Here is a 17,215-nt window from a genome sequence, read left to right on the forward strand (position 1 = left end):
AAATTTATCTGGAAGACCAGCCTTTTTTCCTGACCTTAGCTATCAACAGATGAACATTACAAGAACAAAACATGTTTATTTCTTGATTCAAAAGAAAATTTCGTATAATCTACATTACTTAATTAACTCTAGTTTATCTGTCGTCAGAATAATTTTTCTTTTCCAAGTTGTTATGTCTTAATATCATATAGAGCAGATGTATAACAAAATTCAAAATATATGCATACTTCACATTGATTAATCAAGTGTTAATTTTTTAAAGAAGATATGGAGTGAGGTAATTATAATTAAATTTTGAATGCCAAACTTTTCTCAGTTTTTGCCTTGGCAAAGATATGTTATCACCTATCCAATGTTTCCTTTTTTCAAAGTAACTTACAATGAAGTAAAATAAAAGAGATCCAAAAAGAAGTGATGGAAAAGAAAAGTGATCAAGAATCTAAGAGATAGTATAATTCAAATCATATAATTTTCATTGATAATTTTTCATTGTGTATTTCGAATTTAATTAAATAATTTTTTTTTATTTTTTTTAATTATAATCAAAATAAAATTCAAACATCGGAATCGAATGGATGATCACATGGTTAAAAAGCTAGGCTCTACAGGCAAGCTAATTATATATTAACTATGTAATTAATTATATTTAATATCTTAATTTATATATTTTAAAATTTTATATTGATACCTTATACTTACAAAAGTGAAACAATCTAAATCCATTTACCCTAATGATGTTAGTTTTACTAACAGAAATATAAAAATTCATATATTATCATCGCTCTTCTTATTCACAATAGTCACCCGTGACACTGCATCATCATCATTCACCACCATCATCATCAGTTGTATCAACTAAAATATTAAAATTATTTTTATATTTTTTTATTTGGTAAAATCGACAGCAGGAGAAATAAACTTATGTGTTTCGTTTTTATAAATATAAAGATATTAATATTTTTTTTTATAATCATAAACATGTAAATATTTTTTTAAAATATAATAATTAAATATTAAATATAACTAGGAGTAATATATAATTACGAATCTTTAATCAGTGCACAGTTGCGTAGAGCGAAACAATTTGATGTTCACTTCTGAGCCACTCGTTGTAGCCGTCCATATCGGTGGCATCAGCGGCCAGCTCGATCAACCACGTTAAATATGCCACATCCCTCGAAGCGGTGATTGCTTGGTCTTACTCCTCGCGTCTTCGTCTTACCCTCGTGCGAATCGTATCCCTACCGAAATCAGACGAGAAGAGAGGAGATTGATTCGATGCTGAGGGTCGCCGGAAGAAGACTCGCTGCTTCGCTCTCTTGGAGGCCCAGCTGCGCCTCCTCCACCTTCCTCTCCCGGACTCCGATCCCCGGTGCCGCCTCTTCCGATGACGATTCCAGATCTCACGTCGTGCCTTCCGCCGGCTTCCACTTTGAATCGGTTCTTCTCCGGTCTATCAGAGGTTTAGTATTCCTCCTTTCTATGAGATCCTTTTTCATATTTGCTTCAAAAGATTCAAGACCCGTAGCTAATGAATAGATGGCGTTATTTCTTCGTTTTTGTTGTTGGAAGAGGGAGATATGTATGATCGACGGATTTATGTGTGTATTTTGGAAAACAGAAAATTTTTTAGGCTCCTAATTAACTTTTCGATTAAGGATTGGCTGATTTGTGTGAATAACACAATGATTAACACAGATTAATAAATGAATCCTAAAAAGCCGATTGATGTGCACATTTATTTTGGCTTATGGCGTTCCGTGAATGGACCAAGGACTTGAAAAGGGCTGCTGTTCTTCTCATGAAACTGTTCCTTTCTTGCACTTTGGTGATGCTCTGATGTCCTGATGGCAGAGTCTCTTGGTTTCTCTGTGATAAGCTCTCTTATGTGGTTTAGAAACTTTGGCCCATCATTTATTATTCTGTGTCAGCCCACCTTCTGTCTTATCGTGCAGCCAATTATTGTTTGAGATCACTTCTGTAGGCTTTTGTGGAAGGGGGAAATAGCAATTCTTAGAAATAGGAAGTAGTAATTTTGTCATATATATAAGCAAGCATTGTTTGATTGATGATAATTTAGTCTTTGGTTGAGGCAACTGTTGGAGCCGTAGGTTGGTATTTGTAGATGGGGTAAGATAGGGGGAGGGGGGGACATATTGTTGTCTGGAGATGTGATGAAAAGAGTAAAATGTAAGTTGTGAAGATTTTTCTAGAAATAAAAGGAAGATTTATGTAGTTGGTCTTTCTTCTTTTATAAAGTTTTTATGTTAAGGTTTGTGTTTTATCTTGGGGTTAGGTGTTAGGCGACGGTAAATTTTGGGCTGTGATAGTCATTTAAGGTGGTAAAGAGAACGCTGAGATACATGGAAGAAGAAAAGGGAGCCCAATGCCATGCCAGGATTGGCCCTTATTAAGAATAGCATTGTTTATATAGTAAACACGAAGATATGATCTTCTACATGATCATAACAATTATATTTGAACTTTTGAGGTGATGCTCTTCTCGATAAGATAGACTTGTTACTTTTATGTAAATAGCTAAATGGAGGAAGATCCCAGTACACGAGACTTCCCTAAATGCAGGGACTTTAGGTTGGAAAGGACTGGTGTTAAAGTAGACAACATTTTCTTTCCAATCAAAAATGTTGTTTCCATGACTTGCATATGGAAGTCTTGCCATGTTCATGCTAATGCTAAGGTCAATAGATCATGACCTCCAGTATGGGACAAGTTGACAATTGTCTTGGTGGCTTTCTTAGGACTTTTGTTCCTTTTATCACATGTTGGTTCCCTCATTTTCTGTTGTCATAAAAAAATTTAACAACATTAACTGATTCTCTATTAAGTATTAGTATATTCTTTAATTGCCACTATACACCATTAGCTATATAGTAATCCTTAATAATCTGCTTAGATTGAGAGAATTTGAGGGTTGACGACATACAAGGAGAAAAGAACTACAACTTTTTTAGTGACAAGTTTGGGCTAAAGGATGGAAACAAAATTGTGATTTTAAACCCATCCTACTTTCGACTTCCTTCCCCTCCGGTTATGTTATTGTTCCGGACGGCATTCCCAGTAGTGGTGTTGGTGGCGCACGAAGTCGGCGGTGTACCAGAGGAGATCTGGGCACCACCTCCGCTGTGAAGCTCTTCCCCTCTAGCTTTCCTCCCCTCCAATTATGCTATTGTTCTGGACAACATACCCAGTGGTGGCGGCGTCGGTGGCGTTCCAAAGGAGATCCGGGCGTTGCCTTCGACCTCTTTGAAGCGCTATGTATCCCTTTGTTTAATCCAATGTTCCTGTGCACTTATTAAGCTTTACTTGATGATATCTTAGAGCAGCATAACATTGCAGGTCAAGAAGAAGCTTTTAGCACTTCTTAAGCTTTACCGACCTCTGCAAAGCGCTATCCTCCCGGACGGCCTATCCGACGATGGTGTTAGTGGCGCGCGCAAGGCTGGTGACTCTTCTGCTTCTAATTTACGATTCGAGAGAGTTAGGGTCTACGATTGATGGTATAGATGAGAACTAGGCGTCAAGGCAAAGATGCTATTATTGAGTTGTCGAATGATGAAGACTTCAGTAAGTGTTTAAATTTTTTTTATTTTGAATCACTATGTTGAATGCAGATTTGTTGAATCATAGTTTTCAACTCCTGTTTTATTTGAATCACTATTTTGAAAGAGTGATTGTTTAATAAGATAAGAAAAGACAAATTCAAGTCAAAAATCAACTAATTAAAGGTCCAACAAAAGAATCAAACATTTTAAATAAGGAGCAAAATTACACATACCAGAATGTTTCAATAGATAACATATATGTTTTGATGGCATATCTAGCCTTTTACTATATTTTGAACATAAAAGCTAGGAAAATGCACCCCACGTACTTGTATTTGAAACACAACCAACAAGCTTATATTGTATGATTAAATAAGGGTAACATGTGTTGCATTTTATCTTAATAATGTAAATTAATAACTTTTTTAAAATACTAGAACAAAGTATATAATTTGTCGAAGATCCTAAAACATTGTCAAAGTATTGATAGGTAATGCAATTCAAAAAATGAATTAACTCTTTTCTTTATGTCGAATATGTCAAGGACTACTTGATCTGTCACTATCGAGAAATACACTTGATATGAGCCATTGTATGTAATAAAAAGGCTACTTATAGAGCATCAATAATGAAGCTCAATGCATTTTGATCAAGTTTGTGCCAATGAGAAAAAAAGGCCTTCTAGACAAGTGGTATATTTAATGATTAGATGTATAAATGATAGATATTGTGATTAGAATTTTATAATTTATAGCTATATCTTTCTTATAGAATGTATAGAATTTTTATTTAATGTCAGTTGAGTTATCTGTACTTTTGTTACGTTGATAGTATTTTTTCTTCTTATTGTAAATGGTTTTTTTGTTGACTATGATAGTGGTTTCAATGAGAGAGAGAATGAAGGGGATGAAATAGAAAAATGGTTGACAGATGCAATAGTACAAGGGGAGGTCGAGAAAACTGATTAAGAACATATGATTCATGAGGCAAATCTTACTCGAGTTATATATACATTGGACTAGCTTAAGCAATCTGCTGCCATACTATCAAAAGAATAATAGTGATGGTGAAGATATAGCAGTTGGTGTCAAAGTGGATGACAAAAACAGAAATAAAATACAATATCCATGTTTTGATATTAAAGGTGACAAGAATAATCATGATTTTTAATTTGGAATATGTTTTGCTGATGCTGAAGAGTTTCGTGTTGCGATCAAACAACCTGCCATTTTTATGGGTAAACAACTCAGATATGTAAAAAATGATAATGATAAGATTATGGTGGTATGCTAAGCTGGATGTAACTGGATGATATATGCATCGAAAATATAAGGACAGACAACTTTGCAAGTAAAATCTTTGAATGCAGAACATTTATGTGGGAGATCATTTGACAATCCTCTAGTTACAGTGAAGTGGTTGGCCGATAAATATTGTGATAGGATTAGAGTGAATCCCACTTGGCCAGCTAAGTCTTCGAAGGCAACAATCCAACAAGAGTATGTTTTGAATATTCATATACACAGTGTATAAAGTGAAGAATGAAGTATTGTCAATGATCACAGGTACTGAAAGGGAGGAATATGGTTTGTTATGGAATTATTGCCAAGAGATATATAACAAAAATTCGACGAGCATATGTGTCATCAAATATAGATCTGACAGGAAAAATGATATATTTTGTAGAATTTACATTTGATTTGCTGCACTGAAGGAAGGATTCTTACAGTGTAGGCACATTATAGGCATTGATGGATATCATTTGAGTTCTACATCGAAAGGTGTATTATTGATTACTGTTGGGATTTACCTAAATAATCGAATGTATCTATTTGCATATGCAGTTATTGAGAAGGAGAACAATGATACATTGGAATTGGTTCATCAGTTTCTTGGTCAGGGATTTAAATTTCTTAGTTAGCAGTGCAGATGAGTGGACATTCATCACTGACAAATAAAAAGGTATATTGGAGGTCATTGCACATTTGCTTCCTGGCGCTGAGCACAGATTCTGTTTGAAACATTTCTACAATAATTTTAAGAAGAAGCATAAGGGATTAGCACTGGAGAAATTATTTTATAGAGCTGCGAGAGCTACAAGGTGCATGAATTTAAGCAAGCAACTTTATACACTTTGTGTATATGAACATTCAAAGCATACTCTTGTTGGATTGTTGTCTTCAAAGACTTAACTGTAGCTAGAAGATTGTCAAATGATCTCCTACATGAATGTTCTGCATTCAAAGTTTTTACTTGCAAAGTTACCTATCATTGTATTTTCGATGCATATATCATCCAGTTACATCCAGTTTGGCTGACCACCATAATCCTATCCTTATCATTTTTTACATATATGAGTTGTTTGCCAATAGAAATGGCATGTTGTTTAATCGCATCATGAAACTCTTCAGCATCAACAAAATATATTCCAAGTTGAAAATCATGGTTATTCTTGTTACCTCCAACATCAAAGTATGGATATTGTATTTTATTTTTGTTTTTGTCATCCACTTTGACACCAACTGCTGCATCTTCACCATCACTATTATCCTTTTCATCTTTTGATAATATGACGGCAGATTGCCTAAGCTGGTACAATGTATATATAACTCGAGTAAGGTTTACCTTATGAATCATAGGCTGTTGATCAGTTTACTCGATCTTTCCTTGTATTGTTGTATCTGCTAACCATTTTTCTATTTCATCCCCTTCATTCTCACTCTTAGTGAAATCACTTTTACAGTCAACAAAAAAACCATCTACAATAAGAGGCAAAAACACCATCAACGTAACAAAAGTAAAGATAACTCAGCTGATATATTAAATAAAAATTTTATACATTTTATAAGAAAGATATAGCTATAAATTATAAAATTTTCATCACAATATCTGTCATTCTATACATCTAATTATTAAGTGGACCACTTTTCTAGAGAAGGCTTAGTTTAGGCCTTTTTTCTCATGCCCTGGCATAAACTTGACCAAAATGCATTCAGCTTCATTAGTGATGCTTTATCAGTAGCCTTTTTATCGCATATGGTGGCTCTTATCAAGTGTGTTTCTTGATAGTGGTAAATCAAGTAGTCCTTGACATAAAGGAAAGAGTTAATTCATTTTTTGAATTGCATTACCTATCAGCACTTTGGTAGTGTTTTTAGGATCTTTGACAAATTTTATACTTTGTTCTAGTATTTTAAAAAAGTTCTTAATATACGTTATTAAGATAGAATGCAACACATGTTACCCTTATTTGATCATACAATATAATCTTGTTAGTTGTGTTTCAAATACAAGTACGTGGGAGACATTTTCTTAGCTTTTTTGTTCAAAATATAGTAAAAGGCTGGATATGCCATCAAAACATATATATTGTATATTGAAACATTATGATACATGTAATTTTACTCCCTATTTGAAATGCTTGATTCATTTGCTAGACCTTTAATTAGTTGATTTTTGACTTGAATTTGACTCTTCTTATCTTATTAAACAATCACTTTTTTAGCACAATGATTGAAATTAAACAGGTGTTGAAAACCATGATTTAAACTATGATCCAACAAATCTGCATTCAACATAGTGATTCAAAATAAAAAAATTTAGACACTTACTGAAGTCTTCATCATTTGACAACTCAATAATAGGATCTTTGTCTTGACACCTCATCCTCATTTATACCATTAATTATATACCCTAACTTGAATCGTAGATCAGAAGTTGGAGAGCCACCAGCCTTGTGTGCACCACTGACACCACCGTTGGATAGACCGCCTAGGAGGATAGTGAAGCCGGAGGAGAGGATAGCGCTTCACAGAGGTCGGTAAAGCTTAAGAAGTGCTAAAAGCTTCTTCTTGACCTGTAATGTTATGTTGCTCTAAGATATCAAGTAGAACTTAAGAAGTGCACAAGATCATTGGATTAAACCAAGGGATATATAGCACTTCACAGAGGTCGGAGGCGGTGCATAGAACGCCACCGGCCTCGTGTGCCACCGACATCGCCGCTGGGTTTGCTGTCCAGAACAATAGCATAGTCGGAGGGGAGAAGTTTATGTGAAAACCCTTTTTATCGACGCCGTTGAAGTATATGTGAAATTAATAATTTGAAACAGATGAGGATAGTGAAATTATTTTTTTACTCCTTTTATTCGTGCTCTTTTTTCACATGATAGCATGTGAAAGCTTTTTCATCGATAGTGTTGATGATGTAAGGAGAATTAAGGTTAAATGTTTCAGTTTCGTAAGTATAGGAATCTCAACTTTACATTTTAAAGTATAGGAATCGAGATGCTAAACATAGTTAATACATGAGGTAATCTGTAATTAGCTCGGCTTTAGATGATACAAGCTCTTATTTTTGCATATGTAAGGTTTAAAGTATATGTCAAACCAGTCTGTACCAAGCAGTATTTATTATGCGAAAAAGCAATTTCATTTAGTAATGGTTCACTGCTGGACATTTGCTTGATATGCTTACCATCCATTGTCTACTGCTCAATGCAAACTAGTATTCATCTTGTACCCACACCCTATTAGCTCTTTTCTCCCCCCTTCCCACCAAATTTCATATCATCTTTTTGCCCAATTTCATATTAGTCTAGAGATTGATATCCATACTCAAAATAGATAAGGTCGGTATTCTGAGGGATTGTTCGAACTTCGAACAATTATGATTTAGATGATTAAGTTGAGTGAGCACCAGTTCACGATTGGTTGTTATAAAACTATGCTTTAAGGCACTAATCCTTTGGGTATGTCGTCCGGAACAATAGTGCAGCCGGAGGGGAGGAAAGTTGGAGGGGAAGATAGCGCTTCACAGAGGAGGCAGTGCTCGAATCTCCTTCGGAACGCCACTGGCCTCGTGTGCCACTGACGCCGTCGCTGGGTATGTCGTCGGAACAATAACGTAGCTGGAGGGGAAGATAGCTCTTCACAGAGGAGGTGGCGCCCGGATCTCCTCTGGAATGCCATCGGCCTCGTGCACCATCGCCACCGTCGCTCGGTATGTCGTTTGGAACAATAACACAACCGGAGGGGAGGAGAAGATAGCGGTGCTTCACAGAGGAGGCGGTGCTCGGATCTCCTTTGGAATGCCACTGGCATTACACACCACTGATGCCACCGTTGGGTTTGCTATCCAAAACGATAGCGCAGTTGGAGGGGAAAAGTTTATGTGAAAACCCTTTTTACCAACTCCACTGATGTTCATGTGAAATTAATAATTTATAACGGATGAGGATAGTGAAATTATTTTTTTACCCCTTTTATTCGTGTCCTTTTTGCACGTGACAACATGTGTGATTTTTTTCGTTGATAAAATTGATGACAGAAGGAGAATTGAGGTTAAATGTTTCACTTTTGTAAGTATAGAAATCCTAATGTAACTTTTTAAAGTGTAGGGATCGAGATATTAAATGGAACTAACTACAAAAAATAATCTGTAATTAGCCCGGCTTTAGATGATACGAGCTCTTATATATGGTTATATAAGGTTTAAAGTTTGTGTCAAACCAGTCTGTACCAAGCAGTATTTATTATGCAAAATAGCAATTTCATTTAGTAATGGTTCTCCACTGGACATTTGCTTGATATGCTTACCATCCATTGTCTACTGCTGAACGCAAATTAGTATTCAGCCTATACCCACATCCCATTAGCTCTTTTCTCCCCCCTTGCCACCCAATTCCATATCATCTTTTTGCCCAATTTCATATCAGTCTGGAGACTGATATCCAGACTCCAAATAGATCAGGCTGGTATACTGAGGGATTGTTCGGACAATTATGATTTAGATGATTAAGTTGAGTGAGCACCAGTTCAGGATTGGTTGTTATAAAACTATGCTTTAAGGCACTAATCTTGGTTCATCTAGGGGGACCGTTGGCCAGAGACCTTGACTATCTTTTAGTCTCTAGTCAGTACTTTCTAGCTTATGTACAAGTGAGCTGTTGGGATTTCCTATGCAGCTAAAATTTCTGAATGCAGCTATAACTAATTCGTTTGGGCTCCTCAAATCTTATTTTTAAGCCAACATCCAGCTCTTGGCATTTCATCTCTGTGCTACGCATTTAAATTGTGATTATGTTTGCACATGGATCTAGTCATTTGATGGACCATATCTGTGTGCTTTGTGCCCCTTGTGATGATGTATTTTATTTCAACCGATATTTCTTCAGCTCAGTATTGAAGTTTCTTTTATAACTACATTATATTGTGGCCCAGAAAATATATGACATGGAAAAGTAGGCAATGTGCAGTATTTTAATTCTGACTAAATGTACGAGCAGCCTCTTTTTTGTTCTGTGATTTTGTTCATGAGGCTTTGAGTTGCTTAAATCCTTAAGCAAGTTATACATTGGCTTGTATACACTTAGAGTTAGCTGTCAGAGATGAATTTCTTTGCCCTCTTTTTTCGTTTACTTTCGATGCTTATCAAGGATAAAAGACACTCATCTAGGGCTTTGTAATATGTCCGATTTGATCAACAATGGCATCTGATGAGTGTGTGGGACTGAGCAACTGTGGTGCACTTGTTTGATGGTTGAGCTATGCGAAAAGCGTGTTTATTTTCTGCATCATTTCACTGGATCATGAACTACTTGCTATATTAGAAGCAGAAAGATTAATTGTAATTTGAGAATTGGCTGACAGCTGGTGAAATAAATTACAATAACACTTCTCACATATGTTCTTGTAATGTTCGATGAGCATCATAATACTTGTATTCTTTCCTTACTGGGTAGTAAATGTCCTCTTTTTCGAAGCTTGTAGTAAAATAGTAATATTAGTCACTGTTGCATGACACTTGAGTAATCTTTTTAGGAGCTGCAGTGTCTTCACTTTTTGCTTATAATCATAAAGAATTGCCTAGATTTATCTGATCCTTTTATCATCCAGGTCTTGCTACTCAATCACTTACTCAAAATCAAGATCTGGGGTTAGTGGATCTTCCAGCCACCGTAGCAGCTGCAAAGAACCCAACCTCTAAGATTGTCTATGACGAGTACAATCATGAGCGCTTCCCACCAGGCGATCCTAGCAAACGAGCATTTGCATATTTTGTTTTGACTGGTGGGAGATTTGTTTATGCCTCTTTGCTTCGCCTCCTGATTCTTAAGTTTGTTTTGAGCATGTCTGCCAGCAAGGATGTACTTGCCCTAGCATCATTGGAGGTTGATCTCTCTAACATTGAGCCTGGGAACACAGTGACTGTTAAGTGGCGTGGCAAGCCAGTTTTTATTAGGCGACGAACTGAATCTGATATAAAGATGGCAAACAGCGTGGATGTGTCATCCCTTCGTGATCCACAGGAGGATTCGGCCAGGGTGAAGAACCCTGAGTGGCTTATCGTCGTTGGTGTTTGTACTCATCTTGGTTGCATTCCTCTGCCCAATGCCGGAGACTTTGGAGGCTGGTTTTGCCCTTGCCATGGCTCTCACTACGATGTCTCTGGCAGGATCCGCAAAGGCCCAGCACCTTTTAATCTAGAGGTTCCAACATACACCTTCTTGGAAGAGAACAAATTACTCGTCGGATGAGAGTAGATGATGTGGTTCTCTAACTTTTCATCCTTCAAATAAATTTTTACTTGTTCAATGTCCTATTAAATAAATTGGATGCCTGTCGGCCAGTTTTATTCTGGCTTTGAACTGTCAATAATTGTTTGTTGCTACTACGTAAAATCATGTTATGTTACCGTATGAAATGAATTGGTATCATGAGCAAGAGTTTGGTATTGTTTAAATTACATTTATAATAATTTCATGTTTCAGGAAGTGGACCATAGAATTCTGAGTCATTGTGCTGGTAAATCTACTGTGTTCTTTGTGGATTGTTGGGCGTTTGTTTACTGCACCATAAAGAACTCCAAACTCCTCGAATGCTTAAGGTATGAAACTTACTATGCATTTGAAGAGAACTCAATAAGCTCAATCAGGACATCCATCTGTTCTGGAATCCAAATGCAACATCGAGGACTAAAACCTATGAATCACTCAGCTCTCTATAATTTAGCTTTGAACGAGTCTCTTGATTTCTGTGCTAATCTTTTCTCGATCAACTCACTACTACCTTTTAAATTCACAATAACCTCATGGTAATGAAACCACAATTATAGCAACAAAAATTGATGACACTATATAATTTTTTTGAAGATAATATATCGTCATGGAAGATGTTTTTTTTGGGGGGGTTAAAAAATGAATGATGAAGATGAGATTCAAGTTAGAAACTTATCGGATGATGATCTGATCTATCAAAGTTTTTATCTCATTTAAACACGACACTTGTGTCATCACTAAACCAATGTTTTAGGTGTGGAAAAAAATAAATGAACTTGAGTCCACATTCTTTGGTTGATGATTTTAATGAGCAGTAAGATTCTTAAAAGAGAAACCACACATGCTTAAAAGATTCTCAAAATGAGTATTAGAGTAGAGTTGGAATTGGACTTTCTTTGACTTCACAGCAAAAGATAGTTGCAAGTAATGCTAATTTATTTTGAGATCTCCCTGTTTTCCCCAACTTTCTTTGTAACAACAATGAAATTAATGTCAACTGTTGGCATTTTGATCACACACAATCTGTAGATTTATAGTTGCACAATACAGAAAAAAAATATGGATGGATGATGCTAAAAAGGGCCTGTATGGCAAGTTGCAAGGACAAAAGTATTTACAACATAGGCTTAGCAAAATAGAAGCTAACTTCCACCAAAAGTATTTCCTCAGAAAAAAAAAAGGCAGGAAAAAATATACAATTCTGCTGAAATATCCTATATATCTCTATTCCACCGAAATCGATTAAGTAGAGATCAATTTCAGATCTTCCATATGACAAATGAGCAAACATAAGACAACACAGAAAGACAACCAAAAAAATTATGGCAGGCACCTTGTACTTCAAGAAATTATAGAAATTTCATGATTTCAAATTTTACAAAACATAATCCTTCCCTTCAATTGTGATTAAGATATACTGTTTCAGAAAAATACTTAACCAGAAGGCAAATAAATTGCCTGACTCTAGTATTGTTTGGGTCAACAGTTGCAACTCAAGCAAAGAGCTAAGATTTCGATTTGGACATTTTTTGACCAACTCATAGGATCCCATATAAGAGAACAAAATTTTGATATCATATAGGGAAGATGGAGAAACTATCTATCATGAATAATCGGCAGACTTGGGAACTTCTGATAATCAGTTAGCCCTCCGGTTATACACACCGCATTGTGCATCTCAGCTGTTGTGCATTATTTGTTATTTTATACACACTGCAATATGTCTCTGCTCATGTCTGTGATTTGTAATTGCCAACAAGAACTTGTTGTCAAATCAGTTCATTCCTCCTGTAAAACAAAATGGAAATTCAGTGATAAAAGATGACACTGGCATATTAAACTTAGAGAGGATGAAATATGAATGCAAAAGAGATCCAGCAATTTGATGGCATTACCTAAGGTATAGGGAAATCTCGAAAGATGTGCATTGGATCCTCAACGTTTTCTCTTGAGGCTTGTGCCTACAAAGTTTAAGTTTTCTCTCGAGGCTTGTGCCTACAATGTTTAAGTACTAATAAATATCGAAGCAAAGAAAGATCAATCTTGTATCTCATTCACTGAGTAAAGAATGCAGCACTATTACACGGACCTATCTAAAAGAGTACCTGAAACATAAGCATGTTTTCTACACACAAAATTCTATTTAAGATGAGGTATAGATAAATCCAGACAAATGAGCCCTAGTGCACCATAATATTCAGTGTCTCACATCAGAACTGTTCTCATGAATGCCGTTCCATTTTCAAAGGCAACATCCATATGAGTTATTTGGCTCATCATGTTCTTGACACATAAAAACATCACTAATGAGTGTTTTATTTAGAAAAAAATTTTGCATCCAAGATATATATAGTAATAAATTGAGTTCAAATCCAATCACCATGGTCCACAAAAGAAAAATACTAAACAAATATGAACTTATGATTGAAAAGTCACCTTTGATGGCCCCAGCAGTTCACAACCTCACTGCCTACTCAGCATTTTCATTGAAGATGGAAGATCAGCAAGGACAACTGTTAAATAACTTGGAATTCATCTAATTATCATGCTGCAAATCAATGCATTTGAAATAGCAACTAGCAAACGGCGCTAATGCTGGTCCCAAGCCCCGATGAGAAAGATGGATGATTGCATTAGGTCACTGACAGCCAGCAAGCATAAGACCATGCCAACCATTTTCAGTATAGGACTGGGTCATCACTCAGAAATAACACGAGGCACCTTAATTGGCTGACTCTGATTGGTTGAGCCATTATGATTTTTTGTTTTCTAGTTGTTGTAACTTGTAATAATAGCAACTAGCTCTTCAGTTGTTTTAGTGTCAAAACCACCTGCTTCATTGATGGTCGAACAGAAAGAGACTCCACTGTACAGGACAACGCAAGCTTCAACATCGATACCAACTTATCTTTTGGTCCATTCTCCCAAAGTCCTTGAGAGAACAGCTCACCAGCACGGTCCTCCTGAATCAATAATCTTCCCCAAGCAACGATGGTAAAGCCATTCCCATATTCTGAGAATGATGGATCCAAAGATCTCTTTCCAGACATCAACTCAAGAAGCACAACACCAAAGCTGTAAACATCAGCCTTATCTGAAACCCTACAAGTAGTTGCATATTCAGGTGCAACATAACCAAAGGTACCTGCAACATCAGTCGTTGCATGTGTCTGTGAAACTTCTAGAAGCCTTGCTAAACCAAAATCAGAAAGATAAGCATTTAGCTTCTCATCAAGTAGGATGTTACTTGGTTTGATGTCCCTGTGAACTATCCTGGGGACACAGGAGTAGTGGAGGTAAGACAGGGCCTGTGCGACATCTAAAGCTATCTTATGAACCTCATACCAAGTTACATTTCTGTTGGACATATGGCGGATGAATGTCTCGAGGTTCCCACCAGAGAGGTAGTTATAAATTAGAAATGTGTTGATTTCTCCCATATGATACCCAATGAGAGTTACGAGGTTCTTATGTCGAACCCGACCAAGTGTTCTGATCTCAGCATCAAACTGTTGGAGACCTTGGAACCTGCCAATGGAAAGCCTCTTTACGGCTACTAAAAAACCTGGAACCAGTTCTCCCTTATAAGTGGCCCCAAATCCACCGGTACCAATCAAGTTCTGGATGCTGAAATTACCAGTAGCTCGGACAACATTCTCATAAGTCAGCTCAGCTGGAACATCTGTAAAGGTCACGACCAACTTCTTTCTTAAACTGGTGATTCTGACAAATTTCCTTCTTCCAGAAACCAATACAAAAGTTAGCACCAAAAGAACAGAGACTAAGACAGAGGCTGAAGCTACTGCTGCTATTGTGAAGTACTTTAACCTACTCTTTCGACGACCCTGATCAGGTATTTCAGTCTTAAAAGGAATTCCGGATGGTGCGCTCATACTTGGATCTTGACATGGTTTAAGAAATGAATTGCCTAAGAAGAACTTACAGTCAGTAGAATGTTCCAGATGTGGAATATCTCCCGAGAGGTTGTTGAAAGAGACATCGAGCTCAATAAGTCGGTGAAGTGCCGAGAAAGATGGAGGAATAGTGCCTGAGAGTTGATTATTATTGAGCAACAGCACTTCAAGGTTAGTAGCATTTGCCAAACTTGGAGGGATACTGCCTGTAAAAGAATTTCTTGACAAGTCCAGCACAGTTAGAGAAGACAGTCCATCAAACTGAGTTGGAATTCCCCCAGAAAAGTTGTTCCCACCAAGCAGAACTTGTTCCAGAGCCTTCAGTCCCCTCAGTTTATCTGGAGTAGAGCCATTAAAGTAGTTATTTCTCAAATCAAGATGTCTGAGTAAATTTAAGTTTCTGATTTCAGAAGGTATGGAACCATGAAGCCGGTTGTTAGCTGCCTCAAAGCTCTTCAGCAGCCAACAATCTGTAAGAATATCATTGACACCACCAGACATCTGATTAACAGTGAGATTAACTGCAAAGCCGCTGCCTACTTGACATGATCCAAAGAGCTTACCAGAAATTGATCCATTGAACCCATTGTTGTTCAAAGACAACCCATAGGGAAAGCTATCATCAAGCGGCATAACAAAAGATGGCAATGGCCCAATAAAGTGGTTCTGGCTAAAGTCATGAAGAACAACAAAACTATCGTCAAGAACTAACGCAAAGGGGTTGTCTCTTTGAGTACTCTGAAGAAGATCAGCAGAGTATGCAATCAGAAGATTGTCCTCATCCAGCGGGTCGCCGCTCTTACTCAATGATGCCAAATTATATGAACAATCCATGTCAAAGAATCCTGGCAGAGAACCAGTCACAGAGTTCTGGCTGATGTTGAAGTAAGCCATGCAGGGAATTCCTAATGAAGCAGGAAGCAAACCCTGCAAATAGTTTGAGCTCAAATCTAAGAATGACAGGTTTCTACACGTTTCAAGCCATTCTGGTATCACACCAGCAATGTAATTCTGTCCAAGATTAAGAATCCCTAGACTACATGAACCGTTCCGGCTATCTGGCAAACTCCCATCAAGATTAGCTCTTGGAGCCCAAAGAATCTCAAGACTTGGAATCGAGAATATCTCTGCTGGCATTGATCCAATGAATGCATTAAACTCCTCGACATTGCTTGAACCACCAGTGGAATCGAAGTCCATCAAGTTGGTGAGCCTAAGAACAGAGAGCTTCTGGCAAAGGGCGAGCTCCCTTGGTATTCTGTCAGTGAGACTGTTCCTTGAAACATCAAGAACCCGAAGATCCAATAACTGACCAATTGCAGCCGGAATCCGACCTTCTAATATGTTCCGATCCAGCAACAAAGTTTGGATTTTGGTACATCTTCCGATCGCCGGGGGGATTCTGCCCACCAAGAGATTGCTAGAGAGCCTAAGATGCGTTAGACACGAGCAAGAACCGAGGGGGTCAACAGTAATCTTCCCGGAGAGCTGATTGAACGACAAGTCTACGGATTGAAGGTTGGAGGATCCAATGAGGCTCTCCGGGATCGCGCCGGAGAGCGAGTTATGACTAAGATCAAGGACACTGAGGGACGGAAGACGGCTTATCTCATCAGGAATCTTGCCGGAAAAGTTGTTGCGACGGAGGTCGAGCACCTCGAGGCGGCAGAGGCTCCCGATCGCCGCGGCCGGAATGTCGCCGGAAAAGGCGTTGTGGGGGAGGGAGAGAACGCGGAGCTCGGTTAGATTCCCGAGGGCGGCCGCCAGCCTCCCGGAGAGCGGCGACGACGGGGTGCCGGTGAGGTTGAGGGCGGTGACGCGGCCGGAGACGGCGTCACAGGTGACGCCGCGCCAGGTGCAGTGGCGGCGGGCGACGGGGCTCCAGCCGGAGAGGAGAGAGGCGGGGTCGAGGGCGACGGAGCTTTTAAAAGCCAGAAGGGCGGCCTGGTCGGTCCAGGCGGGGCCGGGCGAGGGGGACGAGGGGGCGAGGAGAGAGAACGAGAGCGCGAGGACGATGAGGAACGCCATTGTGGCCAAGGGAGAGGTAGAAAGAAGCAGCGCGGCCGAGGTGGCCACCGGGGCGGTGGTGGCGGAGGTGGCGAGGCTCCGCAAACGCTTACTACAGAGAGAGCGAGCGAGCGAGAGAGAGAGAGAGAGAGAGAGAGAGAGAGAGAGAGATG

The 17,215-nt window shown here is 38.2% G+C and overlaps 2 protein-coding genes across 3 annotated transcripts; one reads left to right on the forward strand and one right to left on the reverse strand.

The window, feature by feature from the left end:
* The first annotated feature begins 1,176 nt into the window (after nt 1–1,176).
* LOC135607914 (cytochrome b-c1 complex subunit Rieske-4, mitochondrial-like) lies at nt 1,177–11,337 on the forward strand. The gene is made up of 2 exons (XM_065100136.1): nt 1,177–1,462; nt 10,460–11,337. The coding sequence occupies exons 1-2, from the start codon at nt 1,279–1,281 to the stop codon at nt 11,098–11,100; spliced, it is 825 nt and encodes a 274-aa protein (XP_064956208.1). The 5' UTR covers nt 1,177–1,278; the 3' UTR covers nt 11,101–11,337.
* A 1,116-nt stretch (nt 11,338–12,453) lies between these two features.
* LOC103979355 (LRR receptor-like serine/threonine-protein kinase RPK2) lies at nt 12,454–17,215 on the reverse strand. 2 transcript variants are annotated; one of them, XM_065100139.1, is made up of 4 exons: nt 15,599–17,215; nt 13,558–15,505; nt 13,017–13,116; nt 12,454–12,909 (listed from the first exon to the last, which is right to left on the reverse strand). In XM_065100139.1, the coding sequence occupies exons 1-2, from the start codon at nt 17,061–17,063 to the stop codon at nt 13,920–13,922; spliced, it is 3,051 nt and encodes a 1,016-aa protein (XP_064956211.1). In that variant the 5' UTR covers nt 17,064–17,215; the 3' UTR covers nt 12,454–12,909; nt 13,017–13,116; nt 13,558–13,919. The 2 variants fall into 2 exon arrangements, with proteins under 2 accessions (XP_064956211.1, XP_064956209.1); XM_065100137.1 differs by having other exon boundaries at nt 13,558–17,214.

This window comes from Musa acuminata, chromosome BXJ2-3, assembly GCF_036884655.1.
Source record: "Musa acuminata AAA Group cultivar baxijiao chromosome BXJ2-3, Cavendish_Baxijiao_AAA, whole genome shotgun sequence".
NCBI classification, from domain to species: Eukaryota; Viridiplantae; Streptophyta; class Magnoliopsida; order Zingiberales; family Musaceae; genus Musa; species Musa acuminata.

Coding starts and splice junctions, on each gene's coding strand:
- LOC135607914 (XM_065100136.1), top strand. CDS start 1,279: ATGCTGAGGGTCGCCGGAAGAAGACTCGCTGCTTCGCTCTCTTGGAGG. Junction 1,463..10,459: donor TCTTCTCCGGTCTATCAGAG/GTTTAGTATTCC, acceptor TTTATCATCCAG/GTCTTGCTACTCAATCACTT.
- LOC103979355 (XM_065100137.1), bottom strand. CDS start 17,063: ATGGCGTTCCTCATCGTCCTCGCGCTCTCGTTCTCTCTCCTCGCCCCC.